General features: G+C 42.3%; 1 protein-coding gene across 1 annotated transcript in view; it reads right to left on the bottom strand.

Annotated features, from left to right (window-relative positions):
- Positions 1 to 26,790, bottom strand: part of scube1 (signal peptide, CUB domain, EGF-like 1) — a 647,001-nt gene that overhangs the window by 552,477 nt on the left and 67,734 nt on the right. The window contains exon 4 of the mRNA XM_050036052.1: positions 15,042 to 15,176. Coding sequence (XP_049892009.1) covers positions 15,042 to 15,176 — 135 coding nt within the window. The remainder of the gene's footprint in view (positions 1 to 15,041; positions 15,177 to 26,790) is intronic.

Here is a 26,790-nt window from a genome sequence, read left to right as displayed (position 1 = left end):
GCTCAGCAGCCTGAGGCCCTCACCATCCACCCTGCTCAGCAGCCTGATGCCCTCTCCATCCACCCTGCTCAGCAGCCTGAGGCCCTCTCCATCCACCCTGCTCCGCAGCCTGAGGCCCGCTCCATCCACCCTGCTCTGCAGCCTGAGGCCCTCTCCATCCACCCTGCTCAGCAGCCTGAGGCCCTCTCCATCCACCCTGCTCAGCAGCCTGAGGCCATCACCATCCACCCTGCTCTGCAGCCTGAGGCCCTCACCATCCACCCTGCTCAGCAGCCTGAGGCCTTATCTATTGTTTGGTGATGGCTGGTGGAGCTATGAAAATGGCTCATATCCTGGTTCTTCTCTGCCTCATGTCTGTGTTGAATTCTGAAAAGTACTTTCATCATGAGGAGTTGAGTAGACTCATGACTGTCTTGTCACCTGTGGTGAGTGTTCCTTGTAAAGATTCCAGTGTGTTACACAAACAATTCCATTTTATTTTGTTATCTGAGCCTACTAGCTCGTTTAACTTTGGTTGTTGTGCTCGGTATCCTTCCATTATGGTTCTTCAGGACTGCTTCTTGAACTCTGACACGCTTTTGTACCTTGCCAATCATGTTAAGGTAAAGGATGCATTGTGTGCTTCGACTATAAGAAGAAGATGCCTGATTTTTTTGTTATTATTGCTTTCTGGTAACGTGCAGCTAAACCCTGGTCCAACTAATTGAAGCCAGATTGACACTCCGGCTGATTTTAAGTCAAGATCCGGTTTGGGCCTCCTTCACCTTAATGTATGTAGTTTGTTATCCAAACTTGATTTTACTCAGATCTGGGCTGAATCTACTGATGCTGACATTATTGTTTTATCAGAAACGTGGCTTACCAAATCTATCTCTGACTTTCCATAAATGGTTACAATACATATTGTACTGACCGACCTAAGAGAGGTGGTGGTGTTGCCATTTATGTGAAATATAAGTTGTGTGCATCCTTGGTGGTATCTAAATCAGCTGGTAAACAATTTGAATTTTTGGCGTTAAATATTGAGGTGTCTAAGGGCCTTGTAGTTACCGTGGTTGGCTGCTACAAGCCCCCTTCAGCTGTCAGTGAGTCTTTGACCTCTCTGTCAAGCCTTTTACATCAACTTGATAACAAGGAAATTGTTTTACTTGGTGACTTAAACTTGGACTGGTTAACGTCTGTGTCAGAGGACTTAAAGGACCTTTGTGTCTCATTAAACATTACTCAAATTGTGGATAGTCCCACCCGTCCTAACATTAAATGTCCCAGTAAGTCATCTTTGATTGATCTCATTTTGACAAATGACCCTCATAAATACTCTGCTGTGGGAGTATTTGCTAATGATGTTAGTGACCACTGTGTTGTGGCTGCAATTAGAGACACAAAGGTTCTGAAAGGTAAACCATGCATCATTATTAAACGTGACACTAAGCACTTTTTTGAACAGGGTTTTTTATTTGACTTGTTTTATTCTGAGTGGAGCAAAATTTATTTAATTGATGATACTGAAATTGCTTGGGTCATATTTTCATCAAAGTTTCAAGGAAATAATAGACAAACATGCACCTCTGCGTAAGTTTAGAGTGAAGGGCTGAGATAACCTCTGGTTTACAGCAGAATTATCTAGTCTTCTGCACAAAAGAAACAAGGCCTGGGCGAAGGCTAGAAAGACAGACTCTGAGACTGACTGGCTCCATTTCAGGCAACTTAGAAATAGTTTTACTTCTCAAGTTAAAAGTTCTAAATCTAAGTATTTTCTTTCTGTTAACACTGAAAACTTGAATGATCCTATAAAATTCTGGAAAGCTATTAAAGCTTTATCTGTCAGTGGAAATCAAAATGAATTGCCCCCTTGTATTGCCACAGAATCTGGCACTATATCTGACAGACCCACTATGCTTAACTGTTTTAATGAGCATTTTGTATCTTGTGGCTCACTGTTCGACTCCGTTTCTGACTGGGGTCTGCCCATTGGTCCGACATCCCATTGTTCCAACCATATTAAACCCATTGTTCCGAAGTCCCGTTGTTCTGAAATCATCATGATGCCTTGTGGTTAAGGTCTGGTTAGGTTTAGGCACAAAAACCACTTGGTTAGGGTTAGGAAAAAATCATGGTGTGGGTTAAAATGAAAAAGAAAGTGGCAAACACATAAGTCGTGAGCCTGCTTCACCTCAAGCCTTTCCCAGCTGACCCAGAGCCGGTCGCGGCGCACCATCAAGGCAGAAATACGCCCGCCGGGAGCCGTTCAGCACCACAGAGAGCGGTTAATAACAGGAGGTTATGGTGTTTCACTCTCTCCTCTCTATGACACTTGTATCTCGACCAGTAGCCTACTTTTGTTGCGTTGCTGATCCTCTATGGTACACAAATACAGTATAGCCTAGTATAATCACATATCAGAACAACCAGACTAATAGGATGTCGGAACAATGAGAGGTCGGAACAATGCTACGGCACCTTCTGACTCTGCTTCTGTGTACACTTCAGTTCCTGATCCTGTCCAAAGTGGCACAGATGAACCTTTCTGCTTTTCTCCATTTTCGGTTGCTGATGTACATGAAGCCTTAACCAAGTTAAATCCTAAGAAACCTGCTGGCCCTGACAATTTGGAACCCTTTTTCTTAAAAATAGCTGCACATTTTATTGCACCACCTCTGACTTATCTTTTTAACCTTTCTGTTAGCTCTAACTCGATTCCAAAAATATGGAAATCAGCCTATGTCCTCCCTCTACATAAAGGAGGAGAACCTAGTTGTTTGAATAACTATAGGCCAATTTCTAAATTGTCAGTTTTAGTAAAGATTCTTGAAAATTTGGTGAGTGAGCAGTTAAAGGTGTTTTTAGGTGCAAATGACATTCTTTCTAAACATCAGTCTGGCTTCAAAAGAAACACAGCACTATAACAGCAGCTATGAAAGTAGTGAAAGATCTCATTGACTCTGCTGATAAGAAGCAGTGCTGTGCAGTACTATTTATTGACTTTTCCAAGGCCTTCGATACCGTTGACCATCTCATTTTGCGACAAAGATTGTCTAATATTGGTATTTCTGATCAGGCTCTGTTGGTTTGTGAACTATCTGTCAGAAAGGTCGCAGTGTGTTCAATTTGATGGGCTCACCTCTGAATGGTTAAACATTTGTAATGGTGTACCGCAGGGTTCTGTGTTAGGTCCGCTGTTATTTTCAGTTTATATTAATAATTTGGGTCATAATGTGGGTGGAGCTAATTTTCATTTTTATGCAGATGATACAGTGGTATACTGTGCTGTCCCCTCCATCATGGAGGCCCTTGCCAAATTGTAGACTGTTTTTAATATCATCCAGACTCAGCTTTTTCAACTAAAATTGCTTTTAAATCCTGATAAAACTAAGGTAATGTTGTTTTCAAACAAGTCAAAACCTGACAACACCTTAGATATAAGATAAGCTGAGGTTGAAATTAGGGTTTTATTTTAGAAACAAGAGCTGTTTCTCCTTTGAGGCCAGAAAGAAACTAATTTCTGCAACCTTTTTACCACTTCTTTATTATGATGATATTTTATATATGAACGCTCCAGCCCATTGTTTGAGGATGTTGGACACTGCGTATCACAGTGCTCTGAGATTTGTCACAAACTGTGCAGTATTGACTCATCACTGTACTCTGTATTCCAGGATTGGCTGGCCCTCACTGATTATGCGAAGGCTCAGTCACTGGTACCTGTTTATCTATAAAGCCATGCTAGGCATGCTCCCTTCTTCTATTTGCTCTTTGATTGTTCAGAAAGCTGGTGGTAGCTATAGCTTGAGATCGCAAGATGTTGTCCTATTGTCTGTACCATATGTAAGGACTGAACTGGGAAAAAAGGCCTTGAAGTGCTCAGCTCCTCTTACCTGGAACAGCCTTCAAAAAGACCTGAATCTTGGGAGCCTTATCCCGCTGCCTGATTTTAAAGTTCTGATAACCTCAGTGATAAATACATCGGTTGGTTCTTGTCATTGTCTGTAGGTATTTTAATGTTATCCTGGATTCATACTTTTAATGTATTTGTTGTGTTGTGTCTTGTCTGTAACTTTTTTTGCTGCTGCTGTTTTGGCCAGGTCTCCCCTGAAAATGAGATCATTGATCTCAATGGGACTAACCTGGTAAAATAAAGGTAAAAATTCCCACCTTGAACAGGCAGTCAAAAAGGAGTTTGAGAGTTACATCCAGCCCTCACTCCTCCACAGCTCACTTCTGGCTCAAAAAATCCAAGACTGTGACAACCAAAATGCCAAACTCCAGGCTTCAAAACAGGACTCTACAAACCAAGAGGTGATGTCATGGTGGCTACTTCCATTATTTTATACTGCCTATATTAACAGTAGTACATTGTAAACCCCAATCCATCCATGACACATAATTTTAATGTCTACATGGATGTCCCAGATTGTCACGATGGGTGTGGTTACATGATGGCTTAAATAAATCTGAATGAAATCATTCGTAATTAAAGTTTTTCCAGGTAGTACAAGGGAAATATTCATTCCGAATGAGGGTTTAAATGGGAGATCAGTTTAATCGCCTTTATTCGGGTCCACGCAAGGTTTGGGGCAGGGAAGGTTTCTGATTGGATAGGGGGCGGGGTGGATGTTATGTGTTTACGTTCACCGGAAGAAAGCATTGTAGTCCTCGTTCCGGATTACATGATGCTTGGCGACGCCGTTCTTAGTGCCTTTTTCTGGCTTGTTTCGCTTATATTCTCGAAGCAGTAGTACGACAACATCCTTGTTCTGCTAATGCTTCGTCTATTAAGGAGGAGAAGGAAGGCAGAAGACCATGCTTTGGCGAATGGAAACCGGCAAATGCAACGAGTCTGACTGCTCTATCTCAGCCCGTTGCCGCATACCAGTCGTGCGCGCTATACTGTATACATCATCGCGCCAGAAGGGCAAGGAAACGAGCATGCGCAGAAAGACCGGAATTAACTTAAAGAGGAATGAGTGTATACAAGTACAATCAGTGGGACTTTAACTTTAACTTTAAGTGCGAGAAATTCTTTCATTCGGAATTAGAAACGGAATATTCCTGCCCTTGAATGAATTTTCAATCGCATTGACCATTTTCATTCCGAATTAGGTGTTTTTCAAGATCACTTTTAATAGGAATGAACTTTCTTTCCAAATGAAAAGAGAATTAAACTGTCCATGTAAACCCACTCAATGACATAAAACCCTTCTGCTCACTTGACACTAAAACTGATCTCTTGTAAGCTTGACATACTTTTTTTTTTTTATGTTAAATCAACATTTGTTGAGTTTTGAGTTAATTTGACTAAAATTTATAAAGCTGATTTTGCCTAATTTGTTTTAGGCCGATAAACAACACTGTCATTGTGCACTGAACACATTGTAGCATGTTGGGGCTGAATGGGTGGAGTTTCCTGGCATGCCATGAGACTATGCGTTTAAGGCCATAAGCCGAAGACAACTGTGTTTAAATGTGTTCTAAATCACTCATGTTACCCATTACGCAGTGATGAATGTTTATGTATTTCACAATGGTTATAAAGGGTTACAGTTAACGTTGTGGTAAAAGACATTTTGCACTAGGAGTCAAGTTGTGGGCACCCTGCATGGTCAGTATGTAATAGCGCCCCCTTTTGCAAGTATCACAGCTTCTAAACACTTTCTGTATCCAGCTCAGAGTCTTTAAGTTCTTGTTTGGGGGATTTTCACCCATTCTTTCTGTAAAAGGCCTCTAGTTCTATTAAATCTTGGGCCATCTTGCATGCACTGCTCTTTTGAGACCTATCCACAGATTTTTAATGATGTTTAGGTTGGGGGACTGTGAGGGCCATGACAAGACCTTCAGCTTGCACCCCCTGAGATAGTCCAATGTGGATCTCAAGGTGTGTTTAGGATCATTGTCCTGTTGTAGAAGCCACTCTCCGTGCCACTGGCTGCAACACAAGCCCAAAGCATGATCGATCCACCTCCGTGTTTAACAGTTGGACAGGTGTTCTTTTCATGAACTTCTGCATCCTATTTTTCTCCAAACATACCTTTGCTCACTGCGTCCAAAAAGTTCTATTTCAACTTCATCAGTCCACAGGACTTGTTTCCAAAAGGCATCAGGCTTGTTTAGATGATCCTTTGCAAACTTCTAACATTGAATTTTGTAGTGAGGACACAGGAAATGTTTTCCTCTGATGACTCTTCCATGAAGGTCATATTTGTACAGGTGTCACAGTAGAACAGTGCACCACCACTGCAGAGTCCGATAAATCTTCCTGCAGGCCTTTTGCAGTCAAATGGAGGTTTTGATTTGAGGTTTTGGTTTTGCCTTTCTCACAATCCTACAAACAGCTCTCTCTGAAAGTTTTCTTCTTTCAGATCTCAACTTGACCTCCACAGTTTCTGTGGAAACTACCATTTCTTAATTACATTAAGAACTGAGGAAACAGCTACCTGAAAACACTTTGCTATCTTCTTATAGCCTTCTCCTGCTTTCTGGACATCAGTTATTTTAGTTTGTAGAGTGCTTAGCAGCTGTTTAGCAGAGCCCATGGCTGCTGATTGTTGGGGCAAGGTTTCAGGGGTTAGAGTATTAATAAAGCTTTGAAATTTGCATCACCTGGCCTTTCCTAACAATGATTGTGAACAAGTCATAGTCCTAACAAACTGATTTTTTATATCGACCACCAGGGCCCTACTCACAGTTTTTATCAGAGTTTTCTACCTTTCTTTGTGACATGCTGACACAATCTGATAATCTTTTATTTATGGGAGATCTTAATATCCATATTAACGATAAATCTGAACCACTCAGTAAAGATTTTCTAGATCTGATTGATTCTACTGCATGACACAACAAATCAATGAACCCTCTCACTTCTATGGTGACACACACTTGACCTGATCCTTACACGCGGCCTCTTTTTCACAGATCTAGCTATCTCACCACACCTACCTGCCCTTTCAGATCACTATTTCTTTACTTTTAAAATTACATTCATCTCTAATCGTCATATTAGCCACTCTAAAATCTATACTCCCCGACGCACCGACTCATCCACTGTTCATAAACTTGCTGAGAAACTCAAATCAACTATCACCACCGTGGATCAGTCCTGTTGCCTAAATGAATTCACGGAAAATTTAAATTTTGCACTACTGGATACTTTTAACTCAGTTGCCCCTCTCTATAACAGAAAAATTAGACCAAAACCATCCCCCTGGTACAATCAAAACACTCGGCTTATGAAACAAAAATCCAGAAAGCTCAAGCATAAATGGAGATCAACCAAGCTAAATAATTTTCGGCATGAATGGTCAAACAGCCTCTGTGAATATAAACACACTCTTCGTGCCACTACAACAGCTTACTTTTCTGAACTTATACAAAATAATAAAAATAACTCAAAAATTCTCTCTGACACTGTAGCTAAATTAACATGTAAACCATCCCCTATGTGTAATATTCCTCATACCGCTTTTGATTTCATAGAATTTTTCACCACTAAAATCGACAACATTAGAAAAGCAATATCCTCTCTCCCATCTCCCACCCAGGACATGGCGGTTTCATATGACCTGTCTTCACCTTGCAAACTCACCCACCAGACAATTTCCGATGAAACTCTTTCTAAACTGGTTTTCTCCTCCAATTCCACTACCTCCCTACTTGATCCTATTCCCTCTAAGTACATTAAGGACCTCTTCCCAATTTTTAGCCCACTACTACTACATATAATTAATAGCTCTCTTACCACTGGAACAGTACCTGCATCTTTTAAAACAGGCGTAATCAAGCCACTACTCAAGAAACATAACCTGGACCCTGATGTGATCAATAATTACAGACCAATTACAAAAATCTCCCCTTTCTTTCAAAAATCCTAGAAAAAGCAGTAGCCCAACAACTCACTGATCACCTCTCCTTCAATAATCTATACAACCCTCATCAATCCGGTTTCAGAAAATTCCATAGTGCGGAAATCAAAGTGGTCAACGATTTACTACTCGCCTCTGATTCCGACTCAGCTTCAGTATTGCTGCTACTAGACCTCAGCGCAGCGTTTGATACACTTAATCTCCATATTCTACTTCACCGTCTAGAAAACTACATAGGACTCACCGATTCTGCTGTCGCCTGGTTCAAATCCTACCTTACTGACAGATCTCACTTTGTTTTTCATAATAACTGTTCTTCAGAACGCAAAAAGGTCAATTATGGTGTACCACAAGGGTCTGTGCTTGGTCCCCTTCTCTTTACTATTTAAATGCTACCCCTTGGTTCATTAATCAATAAATACAAATTAGGTTCCCACTAATACGCAGATGATACTCAGCTCTACATATCCATCAAGCCTGACACCTCTCATCAACTGATTCATCTAGAACAGTGCACACAAGAAATCAAACAATGGATGTCGTCAAACACGCTTTTGTCTCATCCCGATTAGATTATTGCAACACACTTTTCTCCGGCTTACCAAATTCAACCATTAGGAAACTACAACTCGTTCAGAATACTGCTGCCAGGATATTAACCAGAACCAGAAAATTTCACCATATCACCCCTGTTCTCATTTCATTACACTGGCTCCCTGTACTCACCCCTGTTCTCATTTCATTACACTGGCTCCCTGTACATACTAGATCGGACTTCAAGATTCTGCTTTTAACTTATAAAATATTACACAGACTTGCACCATCCTACTTATCATCTCTACTTACTCCACGTTTACCAGTCAGGCCTCCACGATCCCATAATGTCGGTCTCCTATCATCCCCAAAATTAATAAATCATCAGCACGTGGTAGAGCCTTCTCACACCGAGCCCCTCTCCTCTGGAACTGCCTTCCCATTCAAATCCGTGAAGCCAACACAGTCGATTCCTTCAAAGGTAAACTCAAAACACACCTTTTTGAATCTGCCTTAACATCACATAGTCTCTGTCCTTAATTACTACATCATGGTTATCTACTACTTTACATACACAAGTGCCAATGTTTTTTTTGTTTTTGCTTTGTTTTCATTTTGTTTTGTTTGTTTATTTTGTTCTACATGGTCATTTCACTTGTTTTTAAATATCTTATTTGTTGTGTTATTTGTAATTTGCTTATGTGTTTTTATGTACAGCCCACTGAGGCGTTTTCTTGTGATTTTGGGCTATAATAAATTTTGACTTGACTTGACTTGGCTTGATTATGGTCTGAGACCCTGGTAAAAGTTATCTGAGAGCTCAAATGTCTTGGATGCCTAAACTTGTGAGTGGTGCTCCTTTGCTTTTTTTCACTCTAAATTGTATAAAACAAAAATAATTCACTGATCCTGCTTAAAATGTTGAAAAGCATGTTTCATCTTTGACTTCATGCCTTTTGGAGATCAATTCATTTTCTACTTACATAACTATTTACAGTAAACAAAATTTTGACTAGGGGTGCCAAAACAGGCCACTTTAGAATGTGTGAGCTTAATATTATACAATATGTCTGTGACTCCCTGTATGTTGTTAGATTGGCCCAGTGTCTTCAAACAGCCAGGTGGGAGCGTAAGAGGTCCTATCATATGGAACCTTTGGTAGATGAAATCAAGAGAGCGAAAAAAAGAGACAAGATGTAGAGGGGAGAGAAGCAGGCCATGGAAGAGAAGATGGAAAAAAATGTGCAAGGAGATTCCTGTGGGACACTGGGATGCTGCTGCTATTCCTGTGCAGGAGGAGGAAGGGAGACAAGTGTCTGATTGAGGATCTGCGGATGAGGGGGGCTCTGTGCCGGTGGTTAAAGGCTCAGAACAGCCTGCCAGAGCCGAGCAACGGGAATACACCACAAGCATCTTCACTGCCTGTTTACAATGACCATCCTTCTGACAGGAGCGGGAATTACACATGTTGACATAGTAACTGTTTTGAAAATATGTAGATTTTTGACATTAATTTGGATGTACAAAAATGCTTTTGCCTTTTTTTTTTTTTTAAGAATAAGGAATTTGAATGATTTTTTTGTGTTAAAAAGGGAAATTCATCTATGGAATTTGGCAATTCAATTTGCATTTGAGTAATTTGTGGACTCATTCTGTGGTACAATTTTCCTTATCCACCATAGAAAATGAGAACTCCTGTCAGAAATAATTTTTAATATGAGGAGAGGAGAGAGAGGGAAAGGGAGATATATTCACATGCTGGTTTATGGGGTTTCCAGTGAGCAAACACACTTCTATTTCTGCATCTTTTTTACCTCCTTCTCTGAATGTGTCCACAGAGAATCCTCTAACATCCTGACACTGGCTCCTAACATGCCTTCACACTGACCACAGCAGCACTGTGAGCATCAGGGGAGAGAGGGAGAGGATTAAGGAGAGGTCACTCCTGTATTTGATCTCTCTCTCCTCCCTCTCGGTCTTCATCCCTCGCCACATTCCTCTGGCGTCTCCTTTCTGTGCCGTTGCAAAAATGACAGATGACTGTCCTCTCATCTGTCTTTGAACTAGACTGCCACACTGTCCTCATTCATGGCAGCATGCATGTGAGCATTGTGCTTTGAGAATGCGTGTGTGAGCGTTAGAGGGAAGGAGAAGGCAACCCCTCCTAACCTCGGGATCACCGCTCCTTCAGCACCCCTCACTGCTGCACATTGAGCCCATAAATTAAACGTGACTGGCGCAATGGGTCTGGGATGGCGAGGTAGTTGGGTCAAATGATTTTAATAAATGTAACGCGACCGTGGGTGTTGAGGGCAACCGAACAAGCCAGCGGCATGATGTCGGTGCCCTCAAATCCCACGTCTCCTTGTGATCTAGAAAGCCTGTCACAGGATCAGCGTAGAGCGAGATGTGAATAACGGGCGATCTATTTCAAGGCTGACGGAGTTTCATGTTCAAGAGGATAAACATGTAAGTGATCAAACAGACCCCTGTATCTGATTGACTGATAGGCCTATTTGTTTTACCTCTCTATCTCTCACAAACATACATTCTATGTATCATTTTGTCATATGATTATCTATACCGTCATTTTATTATGTTGGTTATTCTGTACACACATATTGCACATCTGTCCGATAGGGGAGAGGGTTCCCTCCTCAATTGCCATTCCTGAAGTTTCTCCCATTTTCCCCGTTCTTCCTTTGCTCTGGGCAACCAGCAATAACCTATCGCTTTAACCCTATGGGCCCTAGGCGTTTTTGGGGTATTTTTGCTGCCTTTACTTTTAAGCTCATATCACAGTCATTNACATGTGGTTTGTGCCAGGCGGACATGATTGCCAATATTTTTTCATTATTGCAAGAAACTCCATTGACTCATTCACAAGTCAAAAATGTGTTTCATCTGAAATAAACATGCAATATTTACATCTAAGATAATAGAAAAATAGTCAACCAAGTGCAATGATGTCCTCCAAGATAATATTTGCCACTTTGTTTGCAGTAAACAAAGTTTGTTGTTGTTTTTCAGTTTCAGTTATATACTGGGGGGGGCATTTTGGGCATTGGGGGGGACACGTGTCCCCCTCAATGTATATGGTGACTACGGCCCTGTCATACATGCATAATTAGGCTACAGTTGTCTGAGTGCGCTAAGGTGAAGTCACTGGTCTTGTCATACAAAGTTTGATGGAGTGTCAACTGGACAATATGGAGATATTTGCATCTTGAAAGCTGGACTACAAATGTGGATAGACAGGGAGAAACACACGCAAGCCTAAGAGGTGGTAAGATATGATATTCCTCACTATATGAAGTAACTGATAACAAGATCTGTATAATGGATTGTAAAGAAATTCGTCAGGTTTTTATTTTGTAGACAATTGATCTGGATTTATAGCGTGATGAGATGACGGCACAATGATGTGTGTGGCATCACTGGAAAGCTCTGCTCCTGCACTTTCATGTGATATGCGTGGCATTTCTGTGCGAGCCTGCATTCGCGAGTAATCCATCAAAGAGTAATATGTGTGCAAAGCTGTATGAAAGCTCTGTTATACATAATTTTAGTGTAACTTTATCATTCTTTTTCACTGTGAAAACATTGGACTACCGACAAGTGCTTGGCCTTGTCGGAAAGCTACAATTCCGCTGTTTCACGTGATATGCGTGGCTTCTCACTATGACGAATGGTCGCGGAGAAAATCCATGAACAGGAGAACAGGTGTGAATTTGGACGCACTATGCGTCGTTCGGGCCCATAGGGTTAACAAGCTGGCAGCAAGGACTACAGTATGTGATGGACAGATATATTCACAATGTTATCTTTATTTAAAAAGGCAAAAAGATGTAAATGGGAGTTCCCAGTCTCGAGAGACCAAAGATTTTGAGACTATCAGTCAACATTGCTCCTGCACTGCTGGGTATGTGTCTCCTTTTACCCTTCTGGAAATCAGGAAAGGACTGTATGTATTTATGACTGACTACAGACCATGGTGCTGACCTAACGTTAGTCTATCTTTAGTTCAGAAAGTTAGTGTCATGGTGGTATCAGAATTCCTTCCTGTGTTCCCCTGTTTTTGTCCCTCTAATTGTTTTTTCCCTGTGAGTGTGTGTGGCTGGGGCGTGGCTTCCCCGGCAGGCAGCACCAGGTGTTCATCATCATCATCATCCCCTGGCAGTATAAGAACCCCGGCTGTCCATCCAATCCTCGCCAGAGTATTCAGTCTCCCTACGCGATCCTCGTGTTTTCCCCTGGTGCATGCCTGCCTGTCCGCCTCCCACCTGCCTGTTCCCTCACCTGCCTTTTGTCCTTTTTGGTTTGTTTTTCCGGGATCAAGATTTTCCCCCAGCACGCGGAGTGGCTTCCTCGTGCTCGCCTTTTGTTCTGTCACGCCAATAAAACCCCTTTGTTAATTCTTGGAAACCTCAGTGTCTGTGTCTGCTTCTGGGTCCAGCCCTGTATTCTTGTGGAACCTAACAGTTAGACTACTTCCAGAAGGCATGTAATGTTAGCCTTACAGAGATAATGCAAACAAAGGGATGTTAGCCTTGATCTGACTAATGATAATTTGTGTCATCTTAAGAACATGTCAGCAACCAAGCTGTCTGTCCTTTTCCAAATGTCTTAACGGTTGGAAATAAGGAAGAAGCAAATCTGGCTGATGTTGATCTGAAATGAGGCTAACTCCTCTTGATGTGGCAATATGTTAGCAAGCTAAGGTATTTGGCTAGTGTTTGCTAACATTAGCCAACTTAAGATATGCCTATATTAGGGCTGCCCCTTGAAAGTAGGCGAATCATCAGTCGGAGACCCCTCAGTTGACTGAGATTACTTCAAATCGAGCAATTGTTTGTTTCTGGTCCTTGTGCTGTGCAGTGTTCCTCTGGGGATGTTTTGCTATACAGATTTTGCTGCAGAGTGAGAGCTCTTGACTTATGCACTACTCTCTGAAAAAACATTGTCTTCTCTCTTCTGCTAAGAAGTGGTGAATTTACAGCTCACAGATACTTAATACAACACAGTCTCTGGCTGTTGTTTGACATCTAGTGTTGACAAAAAATGTTGTTGCATACTTCTGATCCGTTGTTAGCACAGGTAGCTTGTTATCACATGAATGCCGCTGTCACAGTGAAAGTCCCGTTGAGCCCTGTTCAAACTTTAAAACTTTATATGGAAAAACTAAAATTACCACCCACAGTTGTATGCCTCATCAGTGAAGCTTCTCTTGCAGTTTACATCCATGTCTGTGAAAACACAGATGAGTCACACACATTTTCCCCACTGCAACACAGAAGATCTGTACAATCAGCACAGTTTCAAGGTGGACACCCAATGGTAGTGTCACCAATTAATTATCTGACCAAATACTTCCTTTTCTGTTCCTGTGATATGACACTGAGTAATGCCTCAAAAGGTGTTTTTGCAGAACATTGTGATGCTACAGTGACCTTGACCTTTGACCACCAAAATCTAATCAGTTTATCAATATATCCAAGTAGATGTTTGTGCCAAATTTGAAATAATTCCCAAAAGCTGTTCTTGAGATATTGCATTCATGTGAATAAGACAGACAAGGTCACAGTGACCATGACCATTGACCCATGGCCACCAAAATCTAATCAGATCATGAATCCAAGTGGACAAATTGTGCTAAATTTGAAGAATCCCCATTGAGATGCTCTTGGGATATTGTGTTCACAAGGATGGGATAGACAGATAAGCATCAAAGGTATGCCTCTAGCCATGGCTGTCGCCAGCACAGAGGCATAAAAATATGAAGAATCACAAGTGGGGGCTGATGCTAGTGGACGGTGCACCTCCAAAATGTCCTATAACTGGATTATAACTGCAGTGGAGTGCAGTGGCGCGGTTCCTCGGTGTTGCAGCATTAAAACAGTGCCCCACCACTACAACAACAACCAATAACTGCAGCAGGAAGAGACTGTAAAGAATACACCGAGTGAAAAAGAGAGTAGGTCTATTTTTGTGTATTGTAGTCTGATTTTTACCCCGATAAACAGTAAGTTTAATGAAATGAAGTGCAATTTTGCTGTTCACCAAGCTACTGTAGCTTCAGTCTAATTACTGTGGTAATGGCACAATGTCTGTGTGAGACAGAGAGAACCTTAACTGTTAAATAGGAAGTAAAACTGTCTGGAGGGGGGCTTTAACTAGCACATAGCATATCTAGGTATAACAGGAAGGGGAAAACTTGACCAAAATTCTGCCATGTTCAAGCTAGCTATGCTGTTATTAGAGCACTGAAGGGGCTGGGCTTTGGAAGGACTAATTCAGTCAGACTAAATGTCTGCATTGAACTGTCTTTGACACATCCAGCATAAAGCAGTGGGACAAACAGCTTTCCTTTAATTTTGCACCAACTACAGCAAAGTAGCATCTCTTTATAATGACTCGGCATGAATTCACTCCACCTATAATAAATGCATGCTTTGTCACATTCTCAGGTCATTCTATCAAACGGATCCATTTGCCCTAAAGCCCAAAACATTTTAGGCAATCTCATCCCTGTGTTTAGTTAAAGATTAAGCAACATGCATCAAGTAGCTTTATCTAACCCTGAAATAAAGCTCTGGGGACAGTGGAAGAACACAGCTCTCACAGGACTATCTGTCTCTGTCCCAGTCTTACCGTCAGAGCGGTGGATGCAGGTATGCTGGTTGTCGCTGAGGAAGAAGCCATCTGTGCACTGACACTCGTAGCTCCCCATGGTGTTGACACAAACTTGCTGGCATCCACCGTTGTTGTCCACACACTCATCCACATCTGTTGGGATGGAGAGACGCAGAGAGAGATAAAGTTGGTCATGTGGCGTGGTGATATAGCAGCCATATAGGCTTCATAAACAAACGTGTTAGTGAAAGTTGTGCTGGGAGACGTCTGATGATCGGGATGACACCAGAGCCAGGAATATGAGGGCCATGTGCACACACAAACACACTCACACAGAGCAGACAGAGTGTCCCAACAGGCATCTGATCCTGGAGCTGAATCAAATTGCTGGCACTCAGTGGTAACGAGGGCCTGACAACATGAGCATCTACAGTGTGTGTGAGTGTGGTATGTGCATGTAGTGGTGCCCAGGTGTTTTTATAGGACCCCACTGTGCCGCTGAAAGGCCAGTGAATTTCCAATGGGGCATTTTGATGGGGCTGAAGTGAACTGCAAACATGTAACACCCTTGACTGGCTTTAATAGGGATCAAATGGGGCTGGCCGTGTGTGTGTGTGTGTGTGTGTGTGTGTGTGTGTGTGTGTGTGTCTTTCATTGTGTTTAGTCTGAGGCTCTGAGGTTCTGGGGTTGGCGTCGCGGACAGTGTAGACAGGTTACACAAACAAAAACATACTGTGGAGAAGAAAGGTAGAAAAGACAGACAGAGAGAAACAAAGACAAAAAGACACATAGCTCCTCTAAGAAGGAATGAATGCACAACTCACGCTACATTGTGAGTACAATGCTCAACCTTGTTCTACCCAAGCTTAGACTTGCTTCTACCTAATTGTTACTATCAAGCCAGGACATATGCAGTATATGACCATAATACCATTTTTCAAACAAAGTTAGTGCAAATACGTGGATTATTTAAACCATTAACCCTTAGATGCACGAGTGAGTGGACCCTACACTCTTCCATAAGTGGGTCAAAAATGACCCGTGTTAGAATCAATGTGTTTTTATGTCACTTTTGTCATTTTTGTTAAGAAAAATCATTTTTATTATATTTTGTCCACATAAGAATGATTTCATGGTTGAAATATTTTTATTTTTCAGGGTTTTTTGTTACATTTTTAACATTTTTAAAACATTTTGAAAATTGGAAACGAAAATTACACAACAGCAATAGAACAATGTCAACATCCATTTTGTGCATGTGGTGTGTGTGTGTGTGTGTGTGTGTGTGTGTGTGTGTGTGTGTGTGAAAGAGAGTACATGCGTGTGTGTGTGTGTAACTGTACGATCCTGTTCAGTTGGATTTCCAGGTGGACGACCGACACCTCCACCTGGACAATAGTCTGGGTCCTCATCGTCTGATATTTCAGATTCTGAGTCCAATCCCATAACTGCCTCTTCATTCAGCATCCTTACAACCATTTCAACTGTATACCTCGCAGCCATAACACTTTGGATGAGGAAACATAAAACGAAGAGAATGTTTTCAATGACAAGCAAACCTATTGATCAATATGTAGCTATATAAATAAATGCACGCATGCATGCACCGACACACATGCACACACGCACACACACGTGCGCGCAATACATACAGTAAAGTACATATATTTATCTAGCTAATGTTAGCTAGCTATTTTCGCAAACTATAAAATAGGCAAATTTGATGATAGATGATAAGAAACACATACTCTTTCACACAATATTCAATCACACACACACACACACACACACACACACACACACACCAGATAGGGAGTATACTGCGAAACTAGAGGCCATTGTCTGTGTGGTCCACAAAATATAAATTCCAGACAGTCACAGATGATAAGATTCAAAGGTTACCATGAAATTCCATAGGAAATGAATGTGGGTCATTTTTGACCCACTTATGGAAGCTTGGGGTAGTAATACAAAAACTATAATTTTGTAAAATGTATAAAAGGTAAGTGAAGAATTTCAATGGCATGATATCAATAACAAGTTTTTTGAGGAATAGCTGGAATATGAAATGATAACAACTTTTCATTATGAAGATATCACAAGAAAACAACCTCACCGGGTCATTTTTGACCCACTTATGCATCTAAGGGTTAAAAATAGGAGATTATCTCCTTTCCCATTGCCAGTACCCGAACGCCTTAAAGATGAGTTTGTTTTTCTGTTTTTTTTTTTCTGGTATCACATTTTCTCTGGTATCACATTCAACATCACAAACACACCGGACAATGGTTAGTAAACAGTGGAGAGCTGCATGAAGGCCAGTGAAAATGTTATGCTGGTTACGTCTTTTTACTTATACTTTACTTATTCTGTCTCTCTTTCAAACTCGATGCTGACTATTTTTGAATGATGTTTGAGTGCTGCTTGGACGTAGATGGATGGTACTTTGTGGTGACCCTTTATTGCATCACTCTCAAAAAGAGGCTAAAATTAGTGTGTCCAGAGTGTCATACTTCCATCACTGTTGATCTGAGCTGATTGGAGCTGGAGCCGTTAAATACCTGTGACTATTGAAGAGTCATTTTTTAGGAGCAAATGCAGATTGTAACTTTTCCCACTAAAGACAAAGGCCAGATATTAGTGGATGTTAGTGAGGTTTTTTTTGTCCAGTGGGAAAGTGTTCCTACCTGTTCTAAAAGGCCATACTTACAGTGGGGTGGACAGCCCGCCATTGCAGAAAGGGGAGACAAGATAATCATATATAATATTTGCACACTTTGAGCAGTCTATACTGGAAGACATTCATGGTGTTCATGGTGTATATACTATACAAAACTATTGTGTGAAGAATGGAAAGGACAGCTTGACACACTGACATCCTTAATACTTTCTGACCTCCGCACTCCTGGTCTGTCACTGGGTGATATGGCAGATCCTAAGTTTTAGAAAGCTACAAATATTGGGATGTCATTGTGTTGTGGGGAGGGAGGTTCATAATGTATTGCCTACCAGCCTGTCTCTGCCCAACATAGCTAGTAGTTGTGAGCAGTAGGGGTTCAACCTTTCAGTTGCAGTCAGCCATCCCTAATGGTGAGGCTGTAAGGGCTTTAACAGGTGTTAACACCAAGCAGCAACCTCTGCTGCTGAAAATGAAGTCAGCTAGTGCCAAAAACTGCATTTGATCATTTGAGGCTGGCTCCAAAACAGAGTCAATCCCCACTGACCACCATGTTAAAATGCCCAACTTTACAGCAGAACTAAACATGTTTACAGACTGGTGCAAAAATGTCGTATTTCAACTTTTATGACATTTTCTTTTTATAACTCACCTGTTTACATTTTATCAAGGCCCAAAGTTACACATATTTATGGTGGGGCCACTTGAGTGACAGGCTCTCTGTGGGGCATCGCTAGTCTTTGAGTCAGATCTACCCTCACTCTTCCACAGCTCCAACCCCTCATCCAAATATAGTCACTTCTGGCTCCCAAAAAAACAAGATAGCAACAGCCGAAATGCTTAAATCAAGGCTTCAAAACAGCAGTCTACAAACCAATGGGTAACGTTACGGTAGCTATGTCTATTATTTATACAATCTGAGCGGCTGCTGCTCAGAGGTAGAGTGGGTCGTCCACCAATCGAAAGATCAGCAGTTCGATCCCGAACTGCAGATCAGCTATAAAACGCTCACTCTTTCCAGTTGGTAAGTCCACCATCAAACTAGCTCTCTGCCGTGCGCTCCAATCGCGCCTCTTTTAAAGGGAATGAGAGGTGACACTCTGATTGGCTTATTGAATGATACGCCCAAAACACACCCATGACTAATTCACAGAGTAAGTCCAACCCTTTTAGACTCTCCGCCATGGCGCACAGTCTGAAAACGCGCTGTCTAACTAGCAAGTGACTGGGACACGCCCATGTGCCGCACGCCTGGCGCTTTGCGTTTTAGACCATCTAAATAGGGCCCTTAGTGTTAAAAGCGTTTTAAGTGGTCAGATGACTAGAAAGGCGCTATACAAATGCAGGTCCATTTACCATTACCATTAACGCCAACTCGCCACTGAAAACTAAGTCATTAACTGTATCTAGATTTGCTGTGCTAAGTGATTCTAAGCTGCTTGAAGACACAAAAACAAACATCTGTTTAACTTTCTTCTCCCACTCTGTCTCTGTTCTTGTCTCTGTTCTCATCTTCAACTGTCCATGGAACCTTTTATTCCACCAGTATTAAAAGGCTCATCTGACATTACAGTGTTTAATCACTTGGCTTCACTCTCCAATTCAGGTAAATGGATTGATTGATTGATTGATTGATTGATTGATTGATTGATTGATACCCATAGAACTCATATTCATTTAGATACCTTGAGGTGACAGTTCGAGGACCCCATTAAAAATGACCATGCCAGTTGTTTCTTTGCCAAAATTAGCCTAAATGTGGAGCATAATTCAGCCCCCTTCCCGACAAGCTATCCTGACATGTTGTGTACCATTGGATACCTTACCTTGTCTAGTTTCACAAGATATCACTTGTGGTGGCTTAAGAAATGAGTGTACCGCTGCCTCTTAATGACAGTGATGTCAGCCCCCCTAAAGCAATTCCTGCCAGTGGCGCCTCTGACCTCAGGAGTGTGAGCTCTGCATCAGGGGAAGTTGGTGGGAGCCCAGTTTTGGATGCTGGCCTCTGCTGCTGCATTAGCTTGTGCTTAGTGGGCAGGTGTTATACTGATCATTTGCCAGGAGGAGAGATCTGATCCGGCAGGGAGTCAGCACGGTCCTAGATCAGACCCCTGGTGTGAAGAGGACCGAATGCAGGTAATGTTTGACTAGATAAGTTTCAATACTACTTGGTACTGGGTTATCTCAGTCGGTACCTTAAATGTATCTACCCAACCCTAGTCGCAGGTGGGTCAAAAGCCAAGGATCTAGTTTTAAGTCCATTGTAAGATGTGACTTCATACAGCTTTATTGTATTATTGTATTATAATAAGTAAAGAAATGCATCTGTTTGTGACACTCTTAACATTCTGTGTCCTCCTGTCTGTCTGCTTCTCCTGTCTGTCTGCTTGTCTGCCTCTCTCTCCACTGTAGGCTTTTCATTTGCGTTTTTTCCTAGAAACTCAAAGTAATGGTAGGCTTGTTAAACCCCTGCAGAGTGGACAGAGCCTTTGAGAGTTAGTGCTTGGGGAGAGAGGGAACATTTCATTATTATGTTTACCTTGATGGGAAAGACAAAGAGGAGGAGGGCAGGAGAGAAGGAATAGGCTAGTCTTTCATCTACATTCACTTTGCTCCATCTTCTCCTGCTTGGAGAGCCAGTAAGACAGATGTACCATCCACAGGAGAGCAAGCCACAAAAATACCTCCTACATTCATCTTTCTCCTTCTCATATCTGTTTTTGGAAGCAACCCCTACGTGTATTTTAGGAGAAAGGAGATCAGCTCCAAGGGTACCTTAAAAACCAGGAACAGAACAGGCACCAACACTGATGCTCCTTCAGTTACAGAGTTACTGAGCTCATTTAAGAGGCAGGGAGGCCAGAAACAGAGGATAGAGCGAACGCACTTGTGCACAGTGCAGAATTGAAGACATACTGCTGTAGTTAATGTTTGCTACTATTAAGGCCCTGACACACCAAGCCGACAGTCGGCCGTCGACCAAAGTCGGGCCGTCGGTGAGTGTCTGTCGCCCTAGTTTTTGCAGTCGGCACTTCGGCGGCGGCGGCAGCTTTTCGGTCAGTTGAGCATGTTGAATCGGCGGCGGAGCTTGTCGGTGAGAGAGATCACTCTGATTGGCTGTTCAGGTTCTATTTCCTCGCCCCTGTAGTGAGTGAATCTGCCTGCCACTTCACTCAGCTGACCGACAGACCCGCTGCTTCTTCCCACTTTAACCTGAATAACAACTGGAGCTAGCTGGGAGCGGCTAGCGGAGCATGACCGGAGGGAAACACAGCCAGTTAGCCTCCGCTAGTCTCGGAGCTAGCCCCAGGGTTGCCAACTTTGGTCAGAGTTCATTTTGAAATTCAAACGGCAAAATCCTATCTTCATGCAATTTCATACAGAAATAGATAAATTCAAGGACTTTCAATGACCTGGGTACAGGGCTGGACTGGACAAAAAAATGCCGACATTTATGATCTTATTTGTACTTGCACACATTTTATTGAAAATTGAAATGATAAATCTTGTGGAGTTTCTTTGGCAAGAGCTTTCACCATAGGCATTGTGTACTCCGGGGCCATCTACTACCACCAGGATGTATATGAGAAGTGAATGAGCACATTGATTTTCTAGCTTTGGTACTCTCTTCCAGGACACGTAGGGCACTACTGAGATTTATTTTAATTTTGGTAACAGCATAGTGTGTGCATATGGCATTTCACCAGTCATAGTGGGCCGCCATGGCCAAAAATGCCAGGGCCATTTTTTTGTCCCAGTCCAGCCCTGCTTTATACCTCCAGGGTTTCTGCAAATTATCGTGTGACATTATGATCTCGCGATCCAGCTGTTCGCATGCAGCACGCAGCTAAAGTTCCAGTGGATATTGATGTCCGGCATGCGACGGATCCAGTGGACATCCAGTATGCGGTTGGGGCGCTACTGAAGACATCAAACTACCAGTGAGCCGACTTACTTTTCTTCAAGTTCAGTCAAGAGTCTCTCAGTTCACTTGAAAAGTCACGTCCTCCCCGGCGCGTGAAACAACCCGTAGTCGGTTGACTACGGGCCGTTTCACGCGGCGGGGAGGACATGAAACGGCCCGTAGTCAGCCGTAGTCAGTTGACTACGGGCCGTTTCACGTCCTCCCCGGCTGTGAGACTAGAGCTGCCCAATCAAAGTACAAATATGGATTGCGCACCAATCAGAGAGTAGTTTTCCACAGAAACATTTGGCTGCACTCCATTTCACTCAACCGGTATGCCGGTCAGGCGGGGTCTGCCCCTCTCCTCTCCTCCCCCCTCTCTGAAGTCTGGCTGCAGACTTCAACTCCGCCCACCCGGCGCGCCGGCTGTTTGAAATAAATTTAAAATACTCAGCTGCCAGCCTTTCTTCCAGCGTTCGTCGCTGGCGTGAGAATTGATTGGGCAGAGTGAGACCATGAGATGGAAGGTGAATGCATGTGTCACACGCCAGATGCGTGAGAGTTGGCAACCCTGTAGCCCCGGCTCTCTGTTTGGATCCAACCGGAGCACCGAGCCCTGGTTTGTTATTCAGGTTAAAGTGGGAAGAAGCAGAGGGTTTATCGGGCAGCTGAGTGAAGTGGAGCCTGCGGAGGAAACACCGGGACCGTCTGGATGTAATAGTCCGTGGAGGTGCTGCGGTGCTTGGCTGCACAGATAGGTAATACCTCAGCTGTCAGGATGTACCACTCTCTCACTCCACTCTCTCTCACGCAGGCGCAGAACGTAAGTGCCACTTGGCCGTCAGATGTAGTCAGTGTAGTGTGTTCAAATGCAACTGACACAGGGTGACGTGAGGCGACGTAGACGATGCAACAATTGGCTTTCGTCGTCGCTAGTTCTTTGATGACGGTTTGGTGTGTCTGCACCTTTAGAGTCTTTGCCAAACACTTGCCAACTGCTGACTCTATGGTACCCCTTACCTCTCTGAGGTGTGCCTCTGCACCTCCCCGCACCATTTTAACAACACAATTACATAACTTTTACACTTGGTTCAGTCTTTGAGCTGTGATGTCCAGCATGATGTCCGAGGGCTTGGAGTCATGCTTCTAGACCGAAAACTACTCATTCGGGGGTTGCCATGTGATTTTTAGCTTTTTAAGTCCAGTCACACGAAGCAAATGAAACTCTGTAAGCATTCAGGGGCTCAAGTTTACTTAAATTCAGCCCATTGTAGATGGAGGCGCACCAAAAGGTTCAGTTCCAAAATTCCAGCTTTCCCAGATCATTTTGATTTAAGGATTATGGTCAGTGTGATTTACACTCACGCCCCACCAAACTAACCCATATCCAAGATTCCAACCTTACCAAAACCTGGGAATTACCAAATTATAATTCCATAGACTTTTCCACTTTGCAAACGTTTTTGGGATCGAATCCCGATAACTGCAGAGCTGCCCCCAAATCCTTTCTAAATGCCCTATCATCTCATGGCCATCATTTTCACTTAATGTACCCTGGATAGTGCATGAATGAGAGTGCAATCAAACTTGAAGCTGACTTCATGCTGGCCTACACATAAACCTCCAGTTCCTGTGTAAATATACTGGTGTATTAGTGCCGCACAAGTCGTCGTGTCCTCGCTGCACCCTGGGCTTTGTTTTCATTTCACTTCCTAATGCTGTTTTAAGCAAATCTCATGGTTTAGCAGATGTCATTAATATGACTGATGCATTTAATTTTCAGGCTGGAAGGGAGAAAGACAGAGAGAGAGAAAGAAGAAATGGAGACATCTCCACATGCAATTGATCTCTGCCAACATTTCTACATAAACACAGGCCACGGGGCCATTTTTGCAAGTTTCAACCAGAGCCTGACTGTTTTGTTTGATTGTGCTTGTGTAAACTTGCGTGAATTTTGTTTAGACAAAATGAGGATGTGCTTGACACATCAGGGAGGGGGGGGTGAGAGTGTGGGGCTGGAGAGAGGTGAAGAGAAGAGGGGAAGGGAGAGAGTTGGAGGTGAAGAGTAATGGTGGAGAGGCTCAAGGGCAGGTGTGGGCAATTAATTTCCCAAGGGGCAACATGAGAAACTGGGACTATTGTGGAGAGCCGAACCAATGGGCTGAACTTAATTCTGTTCAATATCAATTTTTATCGCCTTATAAAAAGTAGTAAATTATATGGCTTTGAGCTGCTACTTGTAGGAATACATGGTACGATAATACCATTAAAATGTGGAGTAGGTCAAATATAGCAGTAAAAAATAGTAAAAACTCCAATCATTACATCACTATTTCATTTTATTTTTAACATACAGAAAATGTATGTTTTGCAGTATGTTAAAGGGAAATTTCGGTTTATTTCAACCCGTCTCCTATCGTCCTAAATTTGTTTCAAGTGACTAGTGACATAGAAATAATAGTTAGCATGTTAGCCGTTAGCCTAGATATAGCCTGGGCGCATAGTAGCGTCAGACCTGTTAAAACGTAAGTGAACGGGCAACCTACAAGTGCAAAGTTAGTCCACTAAACAAGCTTTTTCTCCACAAAGACCGCCTCATATCGTTAGGATAAATGTCAGAGAACATATAGAAAACGACATGTAAACGTGTTGTCTTACCTTACCGGTGTTCTGCCATGTTTGTTTATCATCTAGCTCTGCTTTCCAAAGCGCGGCTAGGAAAGCATCAGCCACCTCACATTACCTTTGACTTTAGCATACAAATACTTAGTTGTTCATGTCTTGTTAAAAATTCTGTATCAACCTTTATTTTTTTTACTGTAAACTGACATTTTTGAGGGCTAACAACTAACTCAGCATCTCATGTCAAAAACACCGTGAGGGTGCGTAAGCATGCACTCACATACATGAATGTTGTTGTAAGCTACTGTCATTACCTGCATCTCTCTCTCTCTCTCTCTCTCTCTCTGTCTCATTGTGTCATACGGATTACTGTTAATTTATTATGCTGATCTGTTCTGTACGACATCTATTGCACGTCTGTACGTCCTGGAAGAGGGATCCCTCCTCAGTTGCTCTTCCTGAGGTTTCTACCGTTTTTTTTTTCCCCGTTAAAGGGTTTTTTTGGGGAGTTTTTCCTTATCCGCTGCGAGGGTCATAAGGACAGAGGGATGTCGTATGCTGTAAAGCCCTGTGAGGCAAATTGTGATTTGTGATATTGGGCTTTATAAATAAAATTGATTGATTGATTGATAAATTGCCTTCAAAATAAAAGAAATGCAGTTGAACTGCGTGCATGCCATGCACTTGTTTAGCCTTTGATTTCTAATTTCTGATTGATCTCACGTGAGCCCACCATGGACTGCCAAAGGGCTGAATGTGGCCAGGGGGCCGTAAAATGCCCATGTCTGCTCAAGGGGAAACAAGAGACTTGTAAGTAAAGATGCAAACAAGTGAAGAATGTCATTTATGAGACCTTTAGTCTAGTTCTAGTCTGATCCTGAGACAAGGAGCAGTCTGACAAGGTAGGTACCTGTTACTCTGTTGTCGCACAGTGTTGTAAAGCACTATGGTTTATTAAAGAGACATGTTTTAATCTGATCTTCAATGGATTATTTACTGACATAATAGGTTCATATTTTACAACCCCAATTCCAAAAAAGTTGGGACAGAAAAAACAGAAAGCAAAGATTCACAAAACCTTTTCAACATATTTTCAATTGAGTGCATTAAAAAGACAAGATATGTAATGTTCAAACTGATAAACTTTTTTTTTTGTAAATATACATTCATTCTGTATTTAATGCCTGCAACATGTTTCAAAAAAGTTGTGGAATGCTCAATAACACCTGGAACATTCCACAGATAAACAGGTTAATTGGTAACAAATTAAAGTATCATTATTGGGTATAAAGAAGCATCCTCGAAAGGCTCAATTGTTATCAAGCAAGGACAGCGCAAGGTTCATCACTTTGTGAAAAACTCTTAAGATTTGTCAACCACAATTGCAACAAATTTAGAGATTTCACCATCTATAACCCATAACATCAAATTCAGATAACATGAAGATTTAAAGCATCTGGAGAAATCTCTATACAGATGGGGCAAGGCTAAAAAGCAACTTCTTTCTTCTTTTTCGATTTCTCTGGGCCTGAGCTCATCTGAGATGGACTGACACAAAGTGGAAAAGTGTGCTGTGGTCTGACGAGTCCATCATGGACATTGTGTCCTCCAGGCTAAGGAGGAAAAGGACTGTCCAGATTGTTACCAGCTCAAAGTTCAAAATTAGCATCTGTGATGGTATACGGGTGTGTTAGTGCCCATGGAATCATGGGTAACTTGAACATCTATGAAGGCACCATGAAAGCTCAAGGTACATGCAGGTTTTGGATTTGCTGCCATCCAGACAACATCTTTTTCATGGACATCCCTACTTTTTCCAGCAAGACAATTAGACACATTGTGCATGTGTTCCATGTTGGCTTCGTAGTAAAAGAGTGAAGGTACTAGACTGACCTGCCTGCAGTCTAAACCTGATTACCACTGAAAATGTGTGGAACGTTATGAAGTGCAAAATACAGCAACAGAGATCTTGGACTGTTGAGCAACTAAAGTCTTATATCAAGCAAGAAAGGGAAAGAATTTCACTGTCAAAACTTCAACAATGAGGCCATGTTTACACGAAAACGATCCACTGAAAACAGAATCGTTTCTCATTTTCATTTGAAAAAGTTCTGTGTTTAGACGGTAACGTTTTGATAACAATCGCCATGCACACGGATCTGTAAAAATGACCAAAAATGTTGCAGTATACATGCCAGGCCAGTAGTTGGCGGTGTGACGCTTGCGCTTCCTTCTACAGAGCGGCAATGTATAAACAAACAAAATGGCAACCACACAAACGTTTGTCTGGACGGACGACGAGGTGGAGTTGCTACAGTAAATCTACAGTATGATGGGGAAGCGTTGATAAATTCAATAGGATGAGCAGTACAAGCAGAGCTCGGGAGTCCGCCATTGTTTTTGTGATGGTCGACTTCCTCGCACATGCCTAGTGACTGGAAGCATAATGCGCATGTGTGAAAAGTCTCCGTTTTCAGAGGAACTGCATATTGCAAGTCAACATGACAACGGAGACGGTGCTGTTTCCAAAGAAATGCACTCTGGAACCTGTTTTCAAAACATTG

This window comes from Epinephelus moara, chromosome 23 (genome assembly GCF_006386435.1).
Source record: "Epinephelus moara isolate mb chromosome 23, YSFRI_EMoa_1.0, whole genome shotgun sequence".
In the NCBI taxonomy this organism is placed as follows: Eukaryota; Metazoa; Chordata; class Actinopteri; order Perciformes; family Serranidae; genus Epinephelus; species Epinephelus moara.
Note: the sequence above shows the minus strand (reverse complement) of the source record. Positions and strands in the feature narration are given on the sequence as shown.